The sequence below is a fragment of the Carettochelys insculpta genome, chromosome 3 (genome assembly GCF_033958435.1).
Source record: "Carettochelys insculpta isolate YL-2023 chromosome 3, ASM3395843v1, whole genome shotgun sequence".
Classification (NCBI taxonomy): Eukaryota; Metazoa; Chordata; order Testudines; family Carettochelyidae; genus Carettochelys; species Carettochelys insculpta.
The window spans coordinates 124,853,815-124,881,391 of record NC_134139.1 but is presented as its reverse complement, the minus strand read 5'-3'; the positions used below and the strand labels follow the sequence as shown (position 1 = coordinate 124,881,391).

At 45.4% G+C, this 27,577-nt stretch overlaps 1 protein-coding gene across 1 annotated transcript in view; it reads left to right on the top strand.

Annotated features, from left to right (window-relative positions):
• Positions 1-27,577, top strand: part of FIG4 (FIG4 phosphoinositide 5-phosphatase) — a 118,575-nt gene that overhangs the window by 65,197 nt on the left and 25,801 nt on the right. The window contains exons 16-19 of the mRNA XM_074990763.1: positions 9,347-9,485; positions 14,502-14,560; positions 15,188-15,335; positions 17,098-17,181. Of these exons, the coding sequence (XP_074846864.1) occupies positions 9,347-9,485; positions 14,502-14,560; positions 15,188-15,335; positions 17,098-17,181 (430 nt within the window). The remainder of the gene's footprint in view (positions 1-9,346; positions 9,486-14,501; positions 14,561-15,187; positions 15,336-17,097; positions 17,182-27,577) is intronic.

Genomic DNA, 27,577 nt, shown 5'->3' with positions numbered 1-27,577 from the left:
CTTCCAATTCTGAAGGACCAGCTACTTTTTCAGGTCAATTTATAACTCAGATCTTGGCCAAAATCCCATTGTTTTAGCATCTAAAATCTAAATGTTCAAACATAATCAGAAGAGATGAGAGCAGAACCGGTTAAAGGCATTAACTATAAAACAACTATATAAACTACATAAAACAACTGCAAAGTTCTTCCTTCCGGCTTGTAGTAGTGATGGAATAAACTGCTGGCATAAGTGAAGTTTCTGGAGAGCAGCCGCAGTTTGGATGGGTCATTTAGTCCTTTATTTAGAGTTTCAGTTTGTGGCAAAGATCCTCCAGAGATAAGCAGGGTTGAAGACAAAATGGAGGAGTTCCCAGAGCCCTTTATAATATCTGCCCTGTGGAGGGACTCCCATTGTTCTTGATATGGAAAAGTGCAGCTACAGGATGGAGTTTATTACAAGAGTGAGACACCTGTTCATGCATGACTTTGTTCTTAGCAAGTACAAGTCATTGCTCCTATGCGAGTCTTAGCATTCACAGGAAAACTCATCAGATGTGGCTTGGTAACTCCCAAGGCCCACTGTCTGTCAAGCAGGTCTATTCAACGTGAATAATCCCTTCACATAGGCTTGCCAAGCCTCCTATTTGTGTCTCCTAGAAGCAAACATTTGAGATACAAATATGTAGCCAATATCATAACTTCAAATACAAAAAGGATACATACATACTCATGGCATAATTGTAACAAGCAAATTGTAAATTTTTCATGGATACCCCACTTGACACACTTTTTGTACAAGCTTTCCTGCAAATGTATAATAGTGGTTGCAATAACAATCTGTCTGGTTGTAGTTTAATCTGTTAATATCACAGGTGGCATAGAACACAGCAGCTAGAATGATGGCCACAGCTGAAGTAATGTGTTGAGCCTCAGGTTCTTCTTCGAGTGGTCCCCGTGGGTGCTCCACAATAGGTGTCGGGCTCGCCCGGCACCACAGATCGGAATTCTTCTAGCAGTTTCTATTGGATCGCGCATGCGCCGACGCGCGCTGCTCTCTTGCGCGCCCCTGGCCATGTGCGTGATCCGGTCCCCGCCAGTTCCTTCTCAACCGCCATCGGCTGCAGGCGGACTCCGCTCCGGCTGAAGCCAGAGACAGATAAGATAGTTGTTTTGTACGTGGAGTTTGTTTGTTTGTCGCTATTATACAAAAAAAAAAAAAAAGATTAGAGTATATTAGATAGCAGAGAGAAGAGGAACGAAGGAGGGGTGGACAAGAAGGCTGTTAAGCCGTCCGCTGCTCTGAAGGCCATGAATTTTATTTTGGGTTAGAAAGCACTGATTAGTGGCTAAGTACCCTATTAACAGTAAAGACTCACCGCGATGGCTTCGTCGGGGTTTAAGAAGTGTGAGTCATGCCGCGAGGCTATGCCGGCCTTAGATGGGCATAGTGAATGCATTTGCTGCCTGTGAGAGTCTCATGTTACCCAGAAGTGTTCCCGCTGCGCTAAGCTTACAGCCAGGGCCAGGAAGGACAGAGAAATGAGGCCCAAAATGATCTTGTTTGATAAGGCTCTCCATCCTGAACCGCCGGAGAAGCCTCACACAGAAGGGCCCTCTGGGTCACATAAAAGGAAGGCAGCCTCTTTGACCCCCTCTGTGCAGAAGAGGAAGAAACTCTCCCCAGCTCGATCCTTGCCGGCGGTCCCAGCGAGCAGGACGAGCGGAACGCAGAGCCCCCAGCTGCGAGCTGATGAAAGCGGCAGTGCAGCAGCACACGTGGCAGAGGCCGAGCCTCTGATTATACAACAAGCGGCATGGAAGGTGCTGCGAGCGCCAGCGCGGCAAGCGCCAGAATTGGCGGTGCTAACGGCGCAGGGGCACCCGGCACGGAGCCTACCGGCGCTGGAGGAAGCTACCCGCGCGGCACCGACAACGGGGCCGAGATCCCTGGCACCGGAGGGGGCGGTGCCCACCCCGCAGGGGAGGGGAAGGCCAGAGCTAAAACCCGGCACCTTAGTCCATCTCCAGGCAGGGCTGCACTGCCCTTATCACCCAGCCCCCCTCCTGAGATACACACACCGCACCACCAGGCTGCAACTCCACCGGCTTATTTAGGGCCTCCCTCTCCGTTCCTCCAACCAATTTCGCTGTGGCTCAGGCCACCTTCACCATTTTTGGGCATGGATCCCCTTGAGTACTATCACAAACCAGCTTCACCACTGTCAATGTCGTCATGGAGATCCTGCTCTCCCAGACATCATGGGTACACTCCCCGATCGTAGTCCAGGTCTCCATCACCGGGCCCTTGCCCATGTTGCTATGGTTGTCCTCATCGTGTTGAACACAGACACCGCAGGTGTAGATCCAGGGGCAGGTCCTCTCCTACTACTCATCAATACTCCCGTGTACACTCTCGCTCTGGGACGGGAACGCAGTTGTCCCAGGGGGAATTAGGTCTAGACTCCCGAGACTTCCCTTCACAGCCCACCAGGGAGCAAGTATACCACCGAACTTGGGAGCCAGAGGATTTGGGGGAGATTTACCCCAGTGGTTCCTCCTCATCCTCCCCAGATGAGGCCATGGCCCCCGGGGATGTCTCACCTCCGGATGACCTTAAACAATTCCAGGAGCTGTTCAGAAGAGTAGCATTCACGCAGGACATTCAAATAGCAGAGGTGCAGGAGAAGCACCATAAACTCCTGAAAAATTTGAGACCCCCGGCTTCATCTAAAATCGCTATCCCGCTGGACGAAGCCATTATGGAGTCAGCCACTAACATATGGCAGACTCCGGCCTCTATTCCGCCTACAAACAAGAGAGCGGATAAGAAGTACTTCGTCCCAGCCAAGGGCATGGAGTTCCTCTTTAGTCACCCACAGCCCAATTCTTTGGTGGTCGAATCGTCCCAGCAGAGGTCGAAAACGTCTCAGTACAAATCAGGGGGGTCGGATAAAGATGCTAAGAAACTAGAGCTGTTCGGCAGGAAGGTCTACTCCTCCTCTACCCTATTATTGAGAATGGCAAATTACGCAGCACATCTATCAAACCATAACTTTGGCAATTACTCTAGACTCACTCCTCTCATGGATTCACTCCCAGAGGACAAGAAGCCAGTGTTAAAGGCGATTGTCCAAGAAGGCTACGCGGCGCCACGGACAGGAGTCCAGATTGCCCTGGACGTGGCGGACACAGTGGCACGTTCAACAGCAGCAGCAGTGGTAATGCATAGGGAATCCTGGCTCCAGACGTCCGGTATCCCCAGAGACCTACAGGTGAAGATCGTGGATCTTCCCTTTGATAAGCAAAAGCTGTTTGCAGACTCAACCGACTCGGTCCTCCACTCCAGCAAAGACTCGAGGGCCACACTTAAGACCTTGGGTATTTATACTCCCCCATACAAGAAGAAGAAGTTCTATCCTCAGCAAAGACGCTGTGCTTACCAACCACAGCGCGCTCAATATCAGCGAGGCTACGACCAAGGGCGCCATCAACAGCAGCAGCAGTACAGGGCCCCCAGACGATGTTCTCAACAAAGCAGTACACCCTCGGGACAAGCCCAGAGACAGCAAGTTTGATGGTTATGTTGAGGGCTGCACTATCAACACCATCGCTCAATGCCATTATCACCTCAAACCGTTCCACTCCCAATGGCAAAAGATCACCACAGACAAATGGGTGCTAGAAATTATAGCCATGGGTTACACGATCCCCTTCCAGTCACTTCCACCGACGAAACCTCCCACCCGGCCTCATCTCAGGGACGCTGCCCATGAGGCGAGGCTGAAGCAGGAGGTAGATCACCTCATGTTCATAGGGGCAGTGGAAAGAGTGCTGGAACAATTCCAAGGGAAAGGTTTTTACTCACGCTACTTCCTAACAGAGAAGAAAACAGGAGGCTGGAGGCCAATTTTTGGATCTACGGGGCCTCAACCGTTACTTGCGCAAGCAATGCTTTCAGGTGATCACAGTTGCCTCCATACTTATGACACTGGACGATGGAGACTGGTTTGCAGCCTTCGACTTACAAGACGCTTAACTTTCATATAACAATCCACCTGGCACACAGACGCTTCCTCCGCTTCACGGTTGGCGGGGAACATTTCCAGTACAGGGTTCTTCCGTTCAGCCTATCCTCGGCACCCAGAGTCTTTACCAAAACCCTGGCAGTGGTATCAGCCTACCTGCACAGACAGGGGGTGTTTATTTTTCCATATCTGGACAACTGCCTACTGAAAGGGGCCTCAAAGGCAGAGGTCCTACGCATGATACACGTCACCACGAACATGTTTACTTAGTTGGGCCTACTTATCAGCCTTGCAAAGTCAAAGACCGAACCCATGCAAGATATAGAGTTCATAGGGGCACGCATAAATTCTATCGCAGCAAGAGTATACCTGCCCAATGCCTGCTTCTGCGTCATCAACTCCCTGGTGCAAGTCATGACGTACAGCCCTGCGGTGCCGGTCCTAACATGCCTGGAACTGTTGGGGCACATGGCGGCAGCGATGTTTGTGGTACACAGTGCCAGGATACACATGCGAAGCCTGCAGCATTGGCTGGCAAGTGTTTACAAACCGGCATCCCACACTGTCCACAGGGTAGTGTCGTCCACGATGGAAGTGCGCAGATCCCTAGCGTGGTGGGGAAATCCCAAGAATCTGCTAGTGGGGGTGCCCTTCCACCAACCACAAATTTCTATTTTCCTTACTACCGACGCCTCCCACATAGGATGGGGAGTGCACATTGGCAGCAAGGTGACGCAAGGGCTATGGTCCCCTGTGGAACAGACACTGCACATAAACATACTGATGCTCAGAGCAGTGTTCAATGCGTGCAGACATTTTTGGAAATACCTACACGGCAAAGTAGTCGGGATCAGTACTGACAATATCTCCACTATGTTCTACATCAATCGACAAGGAGGGGCACGATCCCGTGCGCTATGCGCGGAAGCAGTCCGATTGTGGAACTGGTGCATCGCCAACAACATAACGTTGAAAGCCTCGTACTTGCCGGGCACCCACAATGTGAAGGCAGATCAGCTGAGCAGGCGCTTCGCACTCACGCACAAATGGCAGATCCTCTCCGACCTGCTACAGCGCATATTTCGTACATGGGGGTTTCCCCAAGTCAATTTGTTTGCCACCCAGTACAACAAGAAGTGTCCCCAGTACTGCTCCAGAGCAGGAATAGGGCAGGGGTTCCTGGGGGACGCATCCATGATTTCATGGAAGGTCCCTCTACTCTACGCGTTTCCCCCCCACAACGCTTATCCACAAGGTTCTGCAGAAAGCCAGAAGGGAGAGAGCTCGCATCATACTCATAGTTCCAACTTGGGACCGACAACAATGGTTTCCCTTGCTTCTGCGCATGTCAGATCGTCCACCACTCCCCCTACCGGTGGCGCCGGACTTACTCACGCAGGCTCAGGGATCCATAGTGCACCCGCACCCTCAGGGACTACGCCTACAAGCATGGTTAATCCATGGCTCAGCTCCTTAGAGAGCACGTATACGGAGGGAGTACGACAAGTCTTGGAGTGTAGCCGAAGGGCCTCCACCAGGAGGACTTACGAACAAAAATGGACACGCTTTACAGCCTGGTGTTCCGCCAGACAGTTAGCTCCCCTCGACGTTCCCATAACCGTAATACTAGAATACCTATTGGACCTCAAATGAGACGGGCTTTCTCTATCCTCGATAACGGTCCACCTCACTGCTATATCAGCTTTTCAGCATATAGAGGAAGGGCCCACCGTATTCGCCCACCCTATCATCACAAGGTTCTTGAAGGGGCTGGTAAACCTGTACCCGCCTCGAAAACCGCTACCGCCGTCGTGGAGTTTGCACTTAGTGCTCAGCACACTATCGGGACCACCCTTCGAACCCTTAGCCACAGTACCCCTCCGACTCCTTACTATGAAAACAACCTTCCTTCTTGCGATTACATCAGCCTGCAGGGTGAGCGAGCTCGCAGCAGTGATGGCAACGCCGCCCTGCACAGTATTCTCAAAGGAGGCAGTAACCTTATGGTTACACCCAGCCTTCGTTCCAAAAGTTTCCTCAGAGTTCCATCTTAACGAAACAATAGTTTTACCCTCATTTTACCCGAAGCCTCACAGCTCCAGCAAGGAGGAGCACCTACATCTCCTAGATGTGAGAAGGGCGTTGGCCTTCTACATAGACAGAACTAAGTCCTTCTGGAAAACGGACAGGCTTCTGGTGTCTCTCGCTCCCAGGTCAAAAGGGGAAGGCCTCTCTTCCCAGAGAATTTCGAAGCACATTGTATCTTGTATAAAAATGTGCTACGAGCTTCAAAAGACCCCTTTGCTGGCTCCGCCTAGGGCTCACTCCACCAGGGCGGTGGCGGCATCAACAGACTTCTTCAAGGGAATTGCGTTAAAAGACAGCTGTAGAGCGGCGACCTGGTCATCCTATGACACCTTCGCTAAGCATTATGCCCTGCACCGGGTATTCGAGGAGGATACCCATCTGTCGACACAATGTAACACAATGTAAGCATTTTAGTATGATACCTGCCAGGCTGTCAGCATTTGCTGCAGACACACTCAGCAGGTATTTCTTCCAGGATCATGAATGGGAGATGAATGGTGACGTCCTGAATTCAGTCTTCAAATGGTGGGGCACTTAGCGAATTACAAATGCATAATGTTGTTCTTAAGAGCAGGACTGTGAATGGTCTTCAGGGAATGCCTTCCTCATCAGATGGGAGGCACAACTAATGTATACATTTCACTGATACCAATGATATCGTGACACCCATGATACAATCAGACAGGCTCAGTTATCCTTATAGTCCTGTCATGGCCCAGACAGGCATGGTATCCTCACACATAGCAATATGCACCTCAGGAAGTCTCCCTTGCTGGCCAGATCTGTTGTCTCAACACAACAGTTGCACTCTCCATCTGAACCTGGAGATACTCCCTCTACAGGCATGGCTCATAAATTGTTCCACCACATGGTGTCAAGGAAACCCATTGGTTTGAAGAGGGAGAGGTGTAGGTTAGATATTAGGAAAAACTACTTCACCAGGAGGGTGGTGAAGCATTGGAATGCGTTGCCTAGAGAGGTGGTGGATTCTCCATCCCTCGAGGTTTTTAAGTCCTGGCTTGACAAGGTCCTGGCTGGGATGACTTAGTGGGTGGTTGATCCTGCTTGAAGCAGGGGACTGGACTAGATGACTTCCTGAGGTCCCTTCCAGTCCTATGATTCTGTGATTGAGTGATTCAGCACAACACTTATTGGATCTGAAATGCACTGACTTAATGATAAGTTCAATCAGAGTCCATCTTGTGTCAATTTCAAGGGTCTCATAAATATTTACCCTAGGGCCTATGCCAATGTGGAACTTCACCTTGCTGTTGAAGTGCATCGCCAGACCACCATTTGAACCATTACCCACCTGCTTATTCCTCCATTTATCAAAGAAAATATCCTTCCTAGTTGCCGTTATCTTGGACAGAAGGGTGAGTGAGATGGGGCACTCCATGACAGATTCTTCTAGGACAAAGTTACATGACGTCCACAGCCTAAATTCTTCCAAAAATTACCTCAGCACTTCAGATAAACCAATATATTCACCTACTGACATTCTAACCTAAGCCTCATGGTACACCTACAGATGCCACCCTACATGCTCTGAAGTTAGAAGGGCACTAGCATTCTATCTCAAAAGAAACCTTTCAGGAAATCCCCTGGATTTTTCAATCTACTATCAAGCACTCAAAAGGAGATGCTATATTCATTCAGAGATTATCACAATGGATTTCCACATGCATTCAAACCCATATCCAAAATACAGAACCATCAGAACAGGTTAGACCACATTCTACCAGGTCTATTTCAACATCAATAGCATTTCTCAGTCATGTTCCAATACTAGAGATCTGTAAGGTAGCCACTTGGGCCTCAGTCCACACATTTGTAAAACACCATGCAGTCACACAGGATTCTGGCTGACACGATAGTTGACCTCGTAGTACTTACCCCAGATTCTTGAATGAACACAAAGTCCCCCTTGCCCTCAGAGGGGCACTGGTGTAGAGAGACCTAAAGTGATGCACCTATAGGGACACTACTAGAAAGAGGAAAAAAATTACTCACTTTGTGTAGCTACTGGAGTTCTTTGAGATGTGTGTTCCTATGGGTGCTCCATCCTTCTGTCCTCTACTTTATAATGAGGATTCTGCAGTAGAGAAGGAGCAGGAGAGCCCAGGACCTGCTCATGGTACATAATGCACCAGCAGCACTGTAAGATGCCTAATGCACACGTATGACCTGCACCAATCAATGACACCGGGATGCACTGCCACCTGAAGTAGACCACCCACAGGGGGACGCATGTTGAAGAACTCCAGTTACTGAACAACATGAGTTAACCTTCCTGAATTTGAGCCAGTTGGGATGCTGGATTCACCACTAAAACCAAAGCCTTTGGTTTGTTGTCTGCTGTATTAATACAGTCTGGCAGGGTACATCCAAGAAAGTTAAAATGCAGCATGCGGATTGGTGATGAATTGAGCACCTCCAACCCCACTCACGAAATGAACCAAAACCACCAAAAAAGGGGTTACTCTCTGTTTGATTTTGCACTTTTGACTCTTGGTGCAGCTCCAAGCAGCTTTCTTAACACTTTCCTAATTTTTTTAAAGTGTCCCAAAAAGCTTCAGAGTACAGCTGGCACCTCTGACTATTAGCTGAGGTAACTGAGCAGTTGTATTAGTTAACTTTTTTATGAAGCAAGTTATTCCAGACAAAAGGAGGCAGTCTTTTTGTATATAGCTTTAAAGTTCAGTGTCTTAGTTGTCACATAAGATAATTGGAGATACATATCTAGAGCTGCTAGGGACCTTGGGAGGTCATCTAGTCCAGTCCCCTGCCCTCTCAGCAGGACCAAGCACCATCCATGGCATCTATTTGCCCCAATCCCTAAATGCCGCCCTCAAGGATTGAGCTTACAACCCTTGGTTTAGCAGGCCAACACTCAAACCACTGAGCTTATCGCTCTGTTATTGAAAGTTGTTAGCTATATGTGAAGTATGAAGTTTGTAGGGACTATTGTTTAGGCAGAAGAATCAAAAGAAATGTGGAGACAATAAGTCAAAATACCTAAAAGGGAAGCACTTTAAAACTATGCAGCTGCACAACTTGTCAACATATTACAGATTGTTAAAAATGTCAGTTGTCATCTGTAAAGTTTAAATTAAAATCCTGAAATGTAAAACAGTGGGATTTTATCTTGCAATATGTATAGATTTCATAACTATGTTGTTATTTCCACTGCCTGCATCGTATTTTTGTGAGAATAAACAGAACATCCCCAGTGTACCTCTTGTTTTACAGATGCTGATAGGCAAGACTCAATTAACCTATTTTTGGGAGTATTTCAGCCTGCAGAAGGAAAACCTCATCTTTGGGAACTTCCTACAGACTTTTACTTGCATCACAAGAACACTATGAATCTTTCACAGGCAAGGCGAAGGTAATTTGTAGTTTTGTATTAATATTTGCTGTCAAAATACATTCTCAGAATTTAAAATTCTTCTGAACAACTGTTTCAAAGATACATTTTGCTTTGCAAAATAAGCTTTTAAATTACTCTGCCTTGCACAGGTGGGTTATTTGAAACAAATACATCATTGTCTTTTTAAACATTTTGTGAAAGCATTGATTATTATAATCTCACGAAATGTGTGACATTTTTGTTTTGATGAAATGCTTCTAGCTGATAGAAAAGGACAGTAAAAAGATGGTGTTTCATGTGAATGAAGTTTGGACTATGCAATGATCTGGCCTTTTACTGAAGTGCAGTTACCAGCATTTCGTTAATCTGTAGACTAAAGTATTTGTTAAATTTCAGCTAGTCATATTTATTGATGTGGGAATGCATGTTGTGAAGATGTAGACCAAGATATTTACGCTTCTTCTTTTTCTTACCCAACTTCAGACCTAAAACAAATCTAGTCAGATTTGAAGATTGCATCCATTCAGTTTAACCTGTCACCCCTTATGTGCATTGTTGTTTATGAACAATAATAAAGCCAAAGGGTTTAATAGGAGAAATGAGTTTTGAAGATAACTTCAGCACATTGAATCATTCTATTTAGGATTGTAATGATTGCCCACTGTTCTACATCAGACTCATTTTATAAGCAAAAATATTGGGTTTTGCCCAAATAACTCTATTAGTTTTTAAGATGCCACAGGACTCCTTGTTATTGTGAATGCAGACAAACATGGCTACACACTTGTCTATCTGTTACAAGTTTTATTAGTTATGATTAGTTATGGATTCCTAAGAATATGTACATTCTATGCACAAATTACAAATATAGTTATACCCACATCCTTAACAATACAGTTAGGCCACATCTACATGGGCAGCTTTTGTTGAAAGAGAAGCCTCAGCAGTACCTCTGACAGATACATCTACACACAAAAGCAGATTGAAAGAGCAAGGTGCTCTATAGACAGAGAGCAGACATACTGCCCTGCCCTCTCTCGACAGAATGGCTGACTGGAAGCTGTGCAAACAGGGCTGCCCAGGGAGCCATACACCCTCTCTATCGGCGGAAGTGTCTACGCTGGCACTCTGTCAACAAAACACTGTCGACCAAGGCATTATATCTGTTGGGGAACAGGGGTGACACTGCCGACTGATCAGCTGAGTTTCGTTGACAAACCCTCGACAGAGTACTTTAACCATATAGACACTCAGCGAGTTTTGTCGACAAAAGCTGCCCGTGTAGATGCAACCTTAGGGTCCAGTAGGTCTCCCATGGATTGATTATCAGCACAGGGATGGGTCCTCCTGGAGTTTCCCATAGGGATCTAAAATTTTCCTATTCTTGGCATTATTTTTAATGTGATTCTGACCATACCTCATGCATTTCAGCACATAGTGCATCTTGCATACCGGCATGTGTTAGAAAAGTATGGCTACCAGGTATCTTATAAGTAAAAAAAAACAAAAAAACTACTGTTTTGCACAATATCACCCATTGGTACTTCTTCTTCCATAATCTTAGGGCAGTGGGTTACTCTTCAGACACACATGTCATCATTTCTGATCTCCAAGGCCTAAAATAGCTATGCTAAAATCTTGCAGGCCTCAGCTTTCAGGTTCTTGCATTTCAGTTTGTCTTATGTATATCTAATTAACACGAGTCCTCTAAATGCTGACCAATCTTACACCTTTATACTCCTACAACTTAACTCTGTAACATGCAATGATTGTATATGACAGAACATGTTTGTCAATCATAACATCACACAATAAATTAATGGACTAAAATCATTGGCTAATCATTCAAATCAACCATGAAGCCAACTTTCAGTTAGTCTATGCGTATAAAATATGTGCAACATCATTGTTAAGGTTATTCTCCACCTATTCTGAACATTTCTATATCATGCTGTATGGCAAAGTGAATTCATCTGATGTGTTGCAAAGGGGATTTCTCAAATCTCAGTCTCCCATTAATGTCCCAGTCTGCCATTAATCTATTATCTTGTTTATTTCAAAAGCTGTCTTATCTTTTGTGTTCTTGCATGTTTTTTCTTTCCCTTTGAATTAAATAGTAAGTGGCAAGTTTAACTTCCTTTTTTTCCTATCTGTTAACTGTTCTTGGTATGTTTTATTTTTTGGTCAGATGTGTCATTTTTATTTTTTTCTGATTAGAATTCATAATATACAAGCAAAATTGTTTAATGTGGAAATAATGCATTTTGAGTACGATAGATACTGTATGTAACTGGTATGTATTTCCATATCTGTATTTCCAGTCACCCATCTATTTATAAAATGTGATCTCTTAAGAAGATACAATCTGATGTATTTATACTGCACCAATGCAACTGGGGTTATGACCATGTTTATAAACCTCATTAGCATCAGGAAGGGGTTAATATGCAACTGAGGGCCAAAACACCAAAACAGCCTCATCCATGACATAAGTATATATCAGGCTATAAGGGGAGAGCCCTTGTTAGTTGAAGTCTGGGTGGGAGGGAAAGCAAACCTTCAGTTCTCTTGCAACAGAGAAGCCTAAGCAGAACCAGGAACTGAGGACGACTGTGGTCTATCAGAGGTCCAGTAGTGGAAGGTAGGGTGGGTCCAAGATGATGGCATGTTTGGTAGCCAGCCAATTATTTAAATTCAGTGAATGAAGACAATAGAATCATTTTGGTTCTTTGGTCCACTGCAGAGTCTGGGAAGTGCAAAGAGCCTGCCAAAGATTTAGCTTAGAAAAGACAGAGTTGTTTTCTTTTGTCACCTTCAGACTTTGGATACTGAAAAAATGCTAGAACTGTTATGTAATCTAGCAGAAGTGCTAAATTAATGTAATATGAAAGGTGGCTGAATCTGGGCAGATCAGCAGAACACGTGGAGGGCAGTACAGGGAGTCATTGCTGCACCATGCTGCAACATAAGTGGGTACACAGGGAGGACAGGTAGCCATGGGGGTTCCAATCATGACTGGAGCCATTGACCACTAGATCAATAAAATAATCATAATTAAAAATACTGTGTTGGGTGGTGGTGGGGGCAAAGTGAACAGAGAGGGAAGAAATAACGTGCTGTATGAGAAACTCCTTTCAACTTCCCTGGCCCTCCCCCCCATTCAGAAAAAGATTTCATAAGTAATGATATACACTTCATAGAGAGAGAACAAAATGGAAAGTGTCTGGAATTATGACAATTAGGCTCCCCTGTCAGCTGTCTCATCCTCCATGCCTGAATTGAGACAGTGTTCAGGTGAGATCAACTCTTAGATGAAGAGATGACTAGCTGACACCAAGAAGGAGGGGGGTGATACTAGTGAAGTACTTTGAAGAGCTTGCAGCCACAGTTGAATGAGTCTCATTTGGTTGAAGACATACAGCTGGAATTGGTCAAGTTAGCCTGTAGTCTAGCAGAACTCTTGAATTCCTCTAAGACTATGTTCTCACCTGGTAGCATCTATCAAAACAAGAAGCAGTCAAGTATCACTTTAAAGACTAGCAAAATAGTTTATTAGGTGAGCTTTCGTGGGACAGACCCACTTCTTCAGACCATAGCCGTACCAGAACAGACCCAATATTTATGGTCTGTTCTGGTACAGCTATGGTCTGAAGAAGTGGGTCTGTCCCACCAAAGCTCACCTAATAAATTATTTTGCTAGTCTTTAAAGTGATACTTGACTGCTTTTTGTTTTGATAGTATATAGACTAGCAGGCTCCCTCTCTGTTACTAGTAGCATCTGTGCGAGATGCTTTCTACTATCTTCACTTGGGAAGGAAACTCCATTTAATTCTGGCAGATGAAGTTCATGTGGTTGTCACCTCTCTGCTAAGTTACAGCAGTGCAGTAAGCCTGGTTGTGAAGGCTTTAGTATGTAGGAAATTCCCACTATTTCACAACACACCGTGCATCTCCTCAAGACCTCAAACTACCACGAACATAGTCTTCTGGTCTTTAAGTTGGCTTACCAGAGAGTTTCAAAACAAGTTCAGGGTCTGTCCTTACTTTCAAAGCTCTACATAGCCTGCGGCTCTGATACCTAAAACACATGGCCAACAATTATGCTTCTCTGATACAACAGAGCTTTCAACTGTAAAAGTAAAGCTTGTCTGTCCAGAAGACCTATCTTTCTCCAGGTGCAGTCAGAAACTAGAGGAACTAATGACTGCTGTGAATTTCACCACTTTCTGCTACAAGTGCAAGGCTCACTTCTTGACTGCTTAAACCCATAACAGGCATATTTGTATTTTAAATAAGAAAAAAAATAACATACACCCTTCAAAAACAAGACATGTCAGTGAACACACTTCTACTTCTGGGAAGAGGTTGAGAACAAAATGTGATCGCTCATCTTTATGCTGGTCTAGCTAGGATCTGGTCCTTAATATTTAGACTCATGTTTGTCTCAAAAAGCCATGAAGATAGCCAACTTCAATAATTTTGCAAAGTTTTGTGAAAATATAAAGTTTGCCAAATACATCTTAATATTATTGCTGATTTCCACATTCGATATTGTCTTTTCCAATTTAAAACCCTTAATTTTAAGACTATTTCATTAAAAGAGAGAGCCAGACAGAAGTTAATCAGTTAACTGTCTGTTTTGAAGTATGACCATTTGTCTTCTCAGACACCCTCTCCTCATGCTTCTTTGATCTCCCTCAATTCATTATGTCTTAGGGCCCAATCCTGCAGCTGCTGTCAAACATCTGGACACCTGAAGTAAATACAGATCTGTGTAGGCAAACTGCATCACGTGCACAGAATCCCACTGACATCAGGGGTCTGACCAGTTACGTGACTGGGACCTGTTGAACTCCTCAGGCCAAGGATGATTCTTTCCTTCCTCCCCGCCACCTCCACAATATATGCCATATGCACAATTAAAGTATGTAAAAAGTGTAGTGCACATTTTTTTAAATATGATTAGTAGATTGAATACTTATTTTCTATTTCAAATAAAATTGACCTTACTATATGTGTGACTTTCCCCCTTAGTTATACTTTCTGGTGGACGCAAGGTGTATTAAATAATTTACCACTGCCTTATGATGAGGGTATGTATGTTGTTTTTTTTTTTTTTTTCCTAGGGACTATTTTTGAATAATATTGATGATTAGGATTCAGCCATTGAGTGGTTTTTATATATTCCTTTAATCACAAATTAACAAACTAATGGTAAAAGCTGTACCATTGTAACAGTTGACAAGTATTTCCTTCTCAGTGAATTATTTACACCTGCTGAATGTCCAATAAATTTTTGAGCTATGGTGCATGTGGTTCTTATTGTAGTCTTGTGGACATGACTTTGGTTTCTACAAGTTCATACACAGGGAAGCATTTTAAATAGTTTTTTGCCTTTCCTATTCATATGTGGCTAGCAGTATTGTAAATTGGTGATGCGCACACACACAAGAATAGTCTAGCTGATGATAGTTCATATATAATTGGAAGACACATCACCACTTCTCTAGCTGCGAGACTGTTGAAATCGGAAATGCCAGTTTAAGGGGGAACCAAATTAACTAGTTAACTTCTACAGTGTGTGCCCTAAAATATGTGTGTCCTTGTTTTTAGATTTTATTTCTTGTCCTATAGCAAGAACATATGGAAATAGTTTTGTCTGTTTGTTTTTTTTAAGTATGCTAATGATTAACAATAGAACAGGTTGTTTTTTTGTTCAGTGACATGCACTGAAAACAGGAGGAAGTTGATAGTGAAGAAATTTCACAAATATGAAGAAGAGATTGATATTCACAATGAGTTTTTTCGGCCATATGAATTAAGCAGTTTTGATGACACCTTTTGCTTGGCAATGACCAATTCTATACGGTATGTTTTGCAGTGTTATAAATCATATAGTTTGGACTTCACAATACTAATACATAATTCTGAAACTTTAATGCAGGGATTCTTTGCTTTTCTTTTAATCTTGCCACACTTTAGTATTTATTTTACTTGAAGCTCCCCCAACATCCTTAGAGTAGTGGGAAGGCTCCTGTTAGCTAATGTGGCTAATGCATTTCTTCAGGAGATGCCAGGCAAATTACAAATCCGATGGTGCTATAATAACACACCTTAACATTATTAGTGCTGCTGCTGCTAATCAATGAAAGATTTAAGTAAGTGGTGTTGCAACCTGATGAACAGGGTCACAACACCATTCAAATTTGGACTCACTGCACCTCTGTTTGGTGTGATAGAGGGTGGTTGAGCCAGGTTTAAGTGAGTGATGTTGCAACCTTGCACTTGTGATCCAAACGTTTTTAACTACTGAATTATTAGTAGGTTCACTGCTCTCTTACCTTGAACATTTGATGTGCCACTCCAGTTGAGAATCCCTGGCTTTGAGCTTTATTGAGCTGGAAAGAGTACATTCATATTGTGGACTGTCTAGGTAAAGTAGGCTACTTCATTTCAGTTCAGGCAGTTTTGCCCACACAACACCATAGTCTAGGCTACAGGTTGTGATTTATAAACTGCTCTAACATGTTGCTCTCCAATAGTCCCATGTAGACACCTGGATCCTGCTGGCATGAACTAAAAGCTACCTAGTTCACTTTTTGAGGTAGTCCCATTTAAAACAGGACTGCGTTTACAGGGACTAGATAATTTTTGTGCATGCCAGCATAACTTTATGGGGCCTGTAGAATGCAGCATGTTATAGAGCTCTACAAGTCTAGACTACAGCACCATGAAGGCAAGTCCGTTCTGATTCAGGAAAAAAATTCTCTGTTCAAATATGCTCTGTAAGGCTATGCCTAGATTGCCAAAAACTGTCGGCAAAAGATGCACAAATTGCACAACACGTTTGCATTGCTTTTGCTGACAGTTCTGTCGGGAGAGGCTTTTCTGACATTTGGCCTGTCCACATGGGGCCAAATGTCAGAAAACCCCCTCTGTCAAGATATCCCTTCTTCCTCGTGAGAGAAGGTGTACAGGGATGCCAACAGAACGCTCACAACCAGCAGAACTGTGACAGATCTGCCGTCTGGATGCATGCTCTGTCAACAAAACTTCTGTCGAGAGGTTTTGTCGACAGAAGCCTGCGGTCTAGACATAATCCAAGAGTGTGTGTGCATTTAGAGTTGATTAAAACAATCAGATAGAATGTGTTTTCAATCTGGCAACAATGATACCTTGGTTCAGGCCAACTGAGTACTTAAAAACAAAATATATATTTTGAACATCCAAGATTTGGCTAGTAGCTTTTGTGGAAATGACGTCTCAGCCAATTGAAGTAATTTGAGAGTTAACACAATCATGAAAATAACATTTTTGGGTCTTTGTTAGCCACAGCCACAACCCTGTGCATAATTGTGTTTCCTGGGTCTGTGTGGTAGAAATGAAGGCTTCTTAAATCTCCTTAGATTTTAATTTTACATGATACTTTGTGGTATGTAATCAAAGTTTAACCTAGCCCATCCTTTTTAGTTCATGAAAACAATTTTTAAAATCAGTATTAAATGTTATGAGATGTGCAGGCTTGTAGAGGTGAAGAATTTTCAACAAAATCTGACCAAGTGTAATTTCAGAAGAATATTTCACATGTTGAACTTTATTTTATGGCTGATTTTTTCCTCCCCTCCTTCAGAGATTTCATGCCCAAGAATGTTGGAATTGATCCAAGTCCATTTACTGTGCGTAAACCTGATGAAACTGGAAAATCAGTGGTGGGGTAAGAGTTGCATATAAAATATGTAATTTAAGATATTGTTCTGGCATGATAATGTCAACGTTTAGAGTACAGTGCAATTAACAACAAAATACTTGGTCAGGCCACAGGTCCATCTAGCCCAGTATATTCTCTCTGGACTGTGGCCAATGCCAGATGCCTCAGAGGGGATGAATAGAACAAGTAATCATCATATGATCCATCCTGTCACTCATTCCCAGCTTCTGACAAACAGAGGCTAGGGATCTCCTCCCTTCCCATCCTGGTTAATAGCTGTTGATGGGCCTATGCACTGTGAACATATCTAGTTCTTTTTTTGAACCCTGATTATACTCTTGGCCTTTACAGCATCCTCTGGCAAGGATTTTCCCGTGTTAGTTTTGCATTGAATGAAAAATACTTAGCTTGTTTTATAGCTGCTGCCTGTTAATTTAATCTGGTGACCCCTAACTCATCAATAAGGATTTACTATCTTTGTTGTTGATTTAAAGTCATGAACCACAATTTAGAACACAGAAGAACTAGTGAGCAGTAAGCAGCCTTAACTTAATAAATCTTGTGTTCTAACAAAACTTTTACAGGGATCTTGTATACTTTTTGTTTCTGTTATGTGAAGAGATGAGCACATCTTACTGTCTCACAATCCATGCATTTGGGAAGTTACTGGATCTTCACACTGTGGAGGTCACAGTTAAGGTTTTGTGTTAGAGAGTTAGTTAGTTTGAAAGTGCGGTAGGTATTGCTTTTTGGTATCTATTGGAGATGGAAGCAAAAAGGCTGGTGGGGTGTTACAGTCTAATATCACATACAGTGATATCAATGGGAAGGTGTTTTTGTTAATGAGTGCTTTTATTGTGCAGCCCTTCAGCAGCCCCAGCCCTTTTTTTTTTAAAACAAGAAAGGCACTGGCTAATGTTATAGAAAAGTTGTATTGGAAATAAAACTAAATAGAATGAAATAATTGGCTGTAGGTCAGAGCTGTTGATAGTCATTGTCTTTGGAAAAGCAGGCTGCATATTTACTTGTCTAGCTTTGAAGGATTTAAGTTTGAAAATGTTGACTCAGGCCATTCACATCCATGTCATTCGTGTTTTCAAAACTTCAAATATTCCGATCTTTAAGAAAGTGTTAATTGGCAAAGATAGGAGAGACTGGAAAGTGGGGTCTTCACGTAACATACAAAGAATGAGGATGAAAGGGGCAAACTTTCTTTGAAGTTTCATACTTTTGGTGTAGAACATCAACTCTAGAGCTGAATGCAGTTAGTAAGTTTTATTTTCTAAAGGAAAAGTGGCTACTGATTGAAAAAGGCACTTAACTACCGCTGATGCAATAGGTAAAGTTTTATTGAGGCAGCTCTGAGTTTTGTAGTAATTTACCAATCTCCTCCTCCAACTTTGTAGTAATAGCTATTAAATTGTTTGACTCTGTACCTAAGTATTGATTTGTTTCAAACACCAGGACAGTTTGTTCTGTTCTTTTGAAAAGATCCATTCTGAGCTCTCTGATCTTCCCTGCTTAAATATCCTCATGAGCTTGTATCCTTGAGTTATTTTTTTTCCCAACGTTGGATGAAGTAGTAACAGAGAGGTAGCCATGCTAGTCTGTAGTAGCATCCTTCAGTCTACGTAGACTATGGAACGCGCCCTTCGTAGTTCCGTTTGGCATCCTCATTTGCAGCGTTGGCTGTGACTGTGAAGACCCACACGAGAGTGACAGTCCTTGCTGCGTCTATTGCATATGTAATGGGTGTCTGGCAGGTCCTTGCTGTGCTTTCTGTGGGCTCGCTTCTCCTTTGCTAGCTGCATGATCCTCAACTCACCCTTCTGAAGGCCCTTGTATAGTTCCTGCCTCCATCTGCTGCGATCGTCTGCCAGCTCTTCCCAGCTGTCTGGCTTGATGTCTACTTCCCTGAGGTCTCTCTTGCAAACATCTTTGTAGTGCAGCTGTGGGCATCCGGGAGGTCTTTTGCCAGAGGCTAGCTTGCCATATAGGATGTCTTTTGGGATTCTTCCATCATTCATCCTGTGGATGTGGCCAAGCCAGCAGAGCCGCCGCTGCCTGAGGAGGGTGTGCATAGTTGGGATTGCAGCTTGCTCAACGACGGTAGTGTTGGACACTCTGTCCTTCCACGATATTCCAAGGATGCGGCTGAGGCAGCACAAGTGGAAGACATTCAGCCTCTTTTCCTGGCGGGCGTACAGGGTCCAAGTCTTGCTACCATAAAGGAGGGTGCTGAGGATGCAGGCTCTGTAGACTTGCATTTTGGTGTGAGTGTACAGCTTGTTGTTGTTCTACACTCTCTCGCTGAGTCTGGACATAATTGTGGCTGCTTTACTGATCCTCCTATTTAGCTCAGTCTCCAACGACAGGGTGTCAGTGATGGTGGACCCAAGGTAAACGAACTCGTGGATGACCACTAACATATAGTTGTCAGTGCTGATTGATGGAGAATCAGCAACGTCCTGAGCAAGTATATTTGTCTTCTTTAGGCTGATGGAGAGCCCAAAGTCCTTGCATGCTTTGGAGAACCGATCCAGCAGCTTCTGAAGCTGGTCTTCTGTGTATGATGTGACAGCGGCGTCATCTGCGAACAGCATATGTCTGATGAGGACTTCCCGCACCTTAGATTTAGCTTTCAGCCTTGCAAGATTAAACAAAACAAAAAGCAGTCAAGTAGCACGTTAAAGACTAGCAAAATAGTTTATTAGGTGAGCTTTCATGGGACAGACCCACTTCTTCAGACCATAGCCAGACCAGAACAGACTCAATATTTAAGACACAGAGAATCAAAAACAGTAAGCAAGGATGACAAATCAGAAAAAGATAATCAAGGTGAGCAAATCAGAGAGTGGAGGGGTGGGGGGGAAGGTCAAGAATTAGATTGAGCCAAATATGCAGACGAGCCCCTATAGTGACTCAGAAAGTTCCCATCACGATTTAAACCATGTGTTAATGTGCTGAATTTGAATATAAAAGCCAGCTCAGCTGCTTCTTTTTCCAGAATGGTGCGATAATTCCTCTTAAGTAACACACATACCTTTAGGTCATTGACAGAATTCCCCATTCCATTAAAATGTTGACTAACTGGTTTGTGGATCTAGAGTGTTTTGATGTCTGTTTTGTGCCCGTTGACCCTTTGTCTAAGGGAGTTAGAAGTTTGTCCAATAAACAGATTAAACAGTTTCCCCTCAGATCTTGTGTGCAAAAAGATGCCCTCTGTTGAAGATCCAAAGGCGTGTTTAAGGAGGAGTGCGAAGATCCCGAACAAACGTCGGAGCAAGGACGCATCCTTGTTTGATGCCGCTCCTGATGCTGAAAGCATCCGATAATGTGCCATGGTATTGGACGGTTCCTCTCATGTTTTTGTGGAAAGACTGGATCATCTTGAGTAACCGTGGCGGACAACCTATCTTGTGGAGCAGTTTGAACAGTCCATCCCTGCTGACCAAGTTGAAGGCCTTGGTTAGGTCGATGAAGGCAATATAGAGTGGTTTCCTCTGCTCCCTGCATTTCTCCTGCAGCTGCCTCAGAGAGAAGACCATGTTGACAGTAGATCTCTCTGCGCGGAATCCCCACTGTGATTCAGGATACACCCTCTCAGCAATCTTCTGGAGTCTGCTGAGGATGACGCGAGCGAACAGTTTACCAGTGATGCTTAGGAGGGAGATTCGACGGTAATTGTTGCAGTCGCTTCTGTCTCCTTTGTTCTTATACAAAGTTATGATGTTAGCGTTGTGCATATCCTGTGGAACCTCTCCTTCTCTCCAGCACAGGCACAGTAGCTCATGTAGGGGTTCCAGGAGAGTGTCTGTGGCTCACTTGATTACCTCTGGTGGTATACCATCCTGGCCCGGGGCCTTTCCTACTGCAGTGATGTCAATGGCTTTTTCAGTTCATCCACAGTTGGTTCCTGGTCCAGTTTGTCCATGCTAGTCTGAATACTATCAAAACAAAAAAGCAGTCCAGTATCACTTTAAAGACTAACAAAATAATTTATTAGGGGATGAGCTTTCATGGGACAGAGCCGGGTCTGTCCCACGAAAGCTCATCACCTAATACATTATTCTATTAGTCTTTAAAGTGCTACTGGACTGCTTTTTTGTTTTAATTAATGAAGTAGAGTATCCATATTATGTACTTCTGGTTTTGTCTTAAAAATTCAATTTACAAAATATATCATTATTGTATTTGTCCAAGTGGAAAATATCCTTTACTGACTGCCAAGCTATTAATGCTAGAAAATGCTTCTGTTCTTCTTTGATTGCTCATGTCCATTTCAACGTGGGTATGCACAGGTGCATGCCCAGTCACTGGAAGCTTTTTGCCCCAGCCACAAGTCATGGGGTCAGTGTGGCACCCCCTGGAGTGGCGCTGATATGACAACCAATATATGCACCACCTGACACCCCCTGCTGAGTTCCTTCTTGTTTTGCTGCTGGTTGTTGGAGATCTTGCTTTCTCTGCTCAAATCTTTAGCTAGTAGCCTATTGTAGTGTAAATAGTTCTTGAAGTGCAAATAGTTTAGTATTTGATAGCTAGTCTTAGTATTTTATCTAATAGCCAAGGCAGGGCCTTCCGCCCCACTTGGTGCCTCAGCACTGGGAAATGCCTGGCTCCCTAGGCTTCAAGACTTGTTCAAAATGCAGCAAACGTATGCCCAAAGTGAACGCCCCCCATTCAGCCTGTTTGATTTGCTAAGGGGGAAGGACACTTGTGTGTTCACTGTCCTATATCTGAGGGCTTTAAGCCCAGAACTTTGAAAGATAGGGCCCAACGCCTTAAATTCCTCTTAGTGGAGGCGGCTCTTCAGCCTCAAGGGTCTCCAGCAGGAGCAGAGAGTAGAGCCTCCTTGGTGCAAAGTGCACTGGCGCCATCAACCACAGTGCTACCTAAGGACTCGCAGCACCAAGAGCAGGTGCAAGCACCATCACTTTCTCGGCACCATAGGAGTCAATCTATAGTGCTGATGAAGAGGAGGAAGTACGAGAGACATCGCTCACCGAAGAAGCAGGTTGGTCTCAAATCCAAGGCTCTGGTATGCACTGCTGAAGGGCAGGAGGCCCGTCAGTTGAAGCCGGAGTGGAACAGGAGCCCGCAGGTGCTGGACTTTCCCTCAGCGCCAGAGGCATTTCCAGCAGCACAAGGACGTCTACAAATGACGGTACCGGGTGCTCCTCTGTCTATGGAAGGCAGGCGCTGTAGCACTGAAACGGAGGAATCGGGGCTCATGGATGTGACACCAGCACCACCCCCTGTGCTCATGTTGATGCCAGCACCGACACCATATTCAGTGCCAAGCTCTCTGGTGCCCGACCCAACAGACTGTGGGCCAGTTTCAGGTGTCCTAAACTCTGGCACCCGCTCTGTCCTCAGTGCGCATAACATCAGCACTGACTCCAACGGCCCTGTCGTGGTCATCAGCTTCTGAATTGGCATCAGAGTTGGCCTCCTTCTACTCAAGCTCCAGACAGAGTGGGAGCTCGAGAAAGTCTCACCATAGCCGTCACAGGCACCGTAGTCTTTGCTCAGACAATACAGGTTGGCCGCCAGCTTTACAGGTGACTGAGCAGTGGCTCTTCTGGATCCCGTGGGCATTTCATGATGTATTGGGTCAGGTCATTGGAGTGCCTTTAACAGTTCCAAGGGCCCTGTCGATCCCACGCTTGGCACCATCAGCTTCGCTGGGCACCCCACCACCATAACAAAGACAGGAAGTGGCAGTCATCGTGGAGCCATCTGCTTCTACCTCGTTGGTGTTGACCTTGGCACCATCATCACTGCTGTTGCACTGGGACTGGACCCCTTCAGTGCCAGTGCCATCTTTAATTGTACCTCCAGTGCCGATGGGGCAGGCATCAGCCAAGGCACCAGCACCAAATCAAGTGCAGGGAGCAGTAATGGTGCCGTCTGTTCTTCCCATGGTGGAGTTTTTGGGCCAACCTGTGCCTATGCTAGTTCTGCCTATGGTGCCCCCTGGTTTACCCATAATTTCCATGGGGAGCCAAGTGCCTGAATAGGTCACTACTGCCCTTCCTCTCCAAATGGAGGTGGAAGGGCTATCATTGTCTTCCTCCCCGAATGAAGCAGTGATGGGCTCATTGGCCTCACCTGTATTGGAGGATGGCAGGGCTTTTCAACAGCTCTTTAGGAGAGTGGCCCAAAACTTGGGGGTGCAAGCGGAGGAGGTCCAGCATGAAATGGACCCTGTCACAGACAGTTTATCCTCTGCAGGCCCCACCAGGGTGGTTCTGCCCATAATCAAAACAAATGCCACTAGGGCTAAAATGGTCTGGCAGGCCCCTGCTTCTGTCCTTCCTACGGCCTGTAGGAATGCGAGACAGTACTTTGTCCCATCCTAGAGAAATGAACATTTGTTTACGCGCACCCCCGCCCAGGCCTGACTGCCTGCTAGTGGACACTGTTAACCATAGAGAGCACCAAGGGTTCCAGGGTCCCTTCCCGAAAAATAGAGAAGCTAAATGCTTGGACCTCTATGGGACAGAAGTCTATACAATGGGAGGGTTGCAATTAAGAATTGCTAACCGGCAGGCTCTGGTTAGCAGGTATGCCTATAATACAGTCAGCACCCTATCTAGGTTCTCTGAAATGGTGTCATCCAAAGCCAAGCAGGACTTCACACCCATGGTGTAGGAGAACAAACTGATTTCAAGGATGTCCCTGCAGGCAGCATTGGATGCTGCAGATGCTGCCATGAGGGTTATGGCCTCTAGAGTGGCAATGCGCAGGGGGGCTTGATTGTAGGTTTCCAGCCTGCCTCATGAGATCCAGCAGACAATCCAGGACCTCCCCTTTGATGGCCTTCCCCTATCTTCAGATAACACAAATAAAAGACTGCATAGTCTGAAAGACTCTTGGGGCTGCATACACCTGCCAACCAATGCATGCATTTTAAACCCTGTCCTCAGCAAAGGCAGTTTCTGCAGCCACAAAAGGATGGCAGTAGAAGGTGAAACAGGACAGGCATGCACCATTCAGGCCAGCAACCTCAGGGCTACCAGAAGGGCTCACAGGGACCCAAGCTGCAGTTTTGATGGCACAGTCAGGAACATCAAATCAATCTCACCCATTCCAGCATCCCCACTTTCTTCATTCCATCTATCCCCCTTTTACCACACGTGGTGCAGCATCACCACAGACTGGTGGGTCTGGCATATGGTAGTGGGGGATATGCCATTCAGTTCTCTTCCCACGCACCTTCCCAAACCCCTTCCCTCTCCCTCTTCAGGGACCCCTCTCATGAGATCCTGTTAGGGCAGGAATTGCAATCCTTCCTGGGTTCTGGGGCCATAGAATAAGTTCTTCCCAGGTTCAGGGGACAGGGGCTTTATTCCTGGAATTTCCTGATTCCGAAACCAAAGTGGGGCTTGAGACTCATCCTGGACCTAAGAAGTCTCAACGAGTTTGTGAAAATGATAAAATTTCACACAATATCCCTGGGTCTCACACTCCTGATGCTGGAGCAGTAGGATTGGTTCACGGCTTTCGACTTACTGGATGGATATTTCAATCTACCCTCCTGACAGGAGGTTTCTCAGGTTTATGGCATATGGAAACTATTATCAGTTCACAGTTCTGCTTTTTGGTTTGTCTGTGTCTCCAAGGGTCTTCACCAAATGCATGGTGGTAGTAGCAGCGCACCTACACAGGCAAGGGGTGCAGGTGTTCCCGTTCCTGGATGACTGGCTAGTCAAGGGTCATTCCAGGGAGCAGGAGATTGATTCAGCATGTACAGTTGATTTGTCAAACCTTTGCCTCATTTATCAAAAGACTAAGGCTTACAAAGTTGGTGTTGGTCCCATCTCAGTCAATAGAGTTTGTAGGGGTACGACTGGATGCCAGGTGTGCCAAGGCATTCCTGTCAGACAACAGGTTCAGGTCTGTGGGGGGTCATCATCCAAGACATCCTGGCAATTCCCACCACAATGGCCAGGTTCTCCCTGCGTTTGCTGGGTCAAATGGCAGCGTGCACTTTCGTAGTACAGCACGCCAGGTTAAGGATGCGCCCTCTACACCTATGTCTGTCATTAATATTGCCCTGTAAGAGACAGTTTAGACTTGGTGGTTACGGTGCCAACATAGACTTTGTCGACCCTGCACTGGTGATTAGACGAGGGGGTCACCCTCACTTTCCCTGGTAACAGATGCTTCAGACTGGCAGTGGGGAGCGCACCTGGGTCAGCTACAGACCGAGGCTCTTTGTAGTGTGTCAGACCTTCGGCTCCTCATAAATGTGAGGTAGCTCAGGGCCATCAGACTAGCTTGTTTTTTTTTTTCTTTTTTTTCCAGGCCGATCTAGCAGGATGTTGCATGTGAGTCAATACAGATAACATGACAGTAATGCACTATATCAGCAAACGGGGATGCACACACCTCTCCCCTGTGTCACGAGGCCATAATGCTCTGGGATTTCTGCATACAGCACAACATCATGCCTCAGGCCCTTTACCTGCCAGGTGTGCACAATTCACTGGCAGACCAACTCAGCAGGTCCTTTACGGATCATGAGTGGCCTCTCCACCTGGATGTCATCCATTCTATTTTCTGGAGGTGGGAGTATCCTCAGGGGGACCTGTTCACCTCCCACTTCAATACAAAATGCAGGATGTTTTGCTCCTACCACAATCAGAGCCTGTGGTCTTGAACAGATGCCTTCAGTGTCCCCTGGCCGGGCAGCTGGTTGTATGCATTCCCTCTGATCCCACTAATTCACAGAGTTCTTCTCAAGATTTGCTCAGAAGGGAAATCTTGGTGGCACCGGCATGGGCCCGTCAGCACTGGTACTCAACCCTCTTGCACCTGTCGATCCACAAGCCAATGACGTTGCCAATTTGGCTGGACTTGTTGACATAGCAAAAGGGGAGACTTCAACATCCCAATCTCCAGTTGCTGCAGCTCACAGTGCAAATGCTCTGTTGCTAAGGGAGCAGGAGCTGGCCTCTTCAGACCCCATAAAGGAAGTATTGTTAAATAGTAGAAAACCCTCCACAAGGGTGACTTATTTGGCTAAGTGGAAAAGGTTTCTGCTGTGGGTGTCTCACAGAGGGCTATCTCCCTCGCAAGCCCCCATCCCGTTGATTTTTAGATTACCTATGGTACAGGAGGGCTTGTCCCTCTCCTCAGTTAGGGTGCACTTAGCTGCTATCTCAGCATTTCACCCGGGTCATGGAACGTCTTCTGTGTTCTCAGACTCTGTAGTCAAAATGTTTCTGAAAGGTTTAGGAAGAATCAATCCCCATGTTCAGGCACCACTGTCCCCCATGGGATCTCAGTTTGGTGTTAGCCAAGCTTATGAAGGTCCCGTTTGAACTTTTGGCTACCTGCTCCCTGTTGTTTTTGGTGGCAGTCATGTCAGCCAAGGAGGATATCTGAGTTGAGGGCACTTTCAGTGGACCCCTTGTACACAACGTTTCACAGGGATAAGTTAGGCTGAGATCTCACCTGGTGTTTTTAGCTAAGGTGGTCTCCCCATTTCATGTTAACCAAGACATTTCCCTGCCAGTATTTTACCCAAAGCCCCATACCTCCCCAACGGAGCAATGTTTACGTACCTTGGACATTAAAAGGATGCTGGCCTTCTATATGGATAGGACTAGGCCCTTTAGAAGAACACAGCAACTCTTTATGGCAGTTGCTGATAGGATGAAAGGCCTTCCAGTCTCCTCCCAGCAGATTTCCTCCTGGATAGTGACGTGCAGCAAGGAGTGTTACAAGTTCGCAGGGGTTCCTCCCCCACCGGTTAAGGCACACACCATGAGAGTGCAGGCATCATCTGTGGCATATTTGGTGCAAGTGCCAATCCAGGACATCTGTAGGTCAGCCCCCTGGTCCTCAGTTCATACCTTTACAGCACATTACACTTTGATGCAGCATGCATGAGAAGATGCTGCGGTGGGCAGGGCTGTCTTACAGTCCATTTGGGGCTCCGACCGCATCTCCTAGGCATTGGCTAGCATTCACCCAACTTGAAATGGACCTGAGCAATTACTTGAAGAAGAAAAGACAGTTACCTGTTCTGTAACTGGTATTCTTCGAGATGTGTTGCTCATATCTGTTCTAAAACCCTCCCGCCTTCCCCACTGTTGGAGTAGCCGGCAAGAAGGAACTGGCAGGAGGGGGAGTGGTGAGGTGGTGCGTATATTGGTCACCATATCAGTGCCACTCCAGGAGGTGCCGCACCGACTCTGAGGCTACTGACTAGGTCAAAAAGCTTCTGACAACTGAGCGTGTGCCTGCACACACCCAACTTGGAATGGACATGAGCAACACATCTCAAAGAACACCAGTTAGAGAACAGGTAACTGTCTTTTGTTTCGTCAGTTTTCTTCATCTGATCTTCATTGAGAAACTCAGCTGCCATGCGCCTTATTCAGTCTTC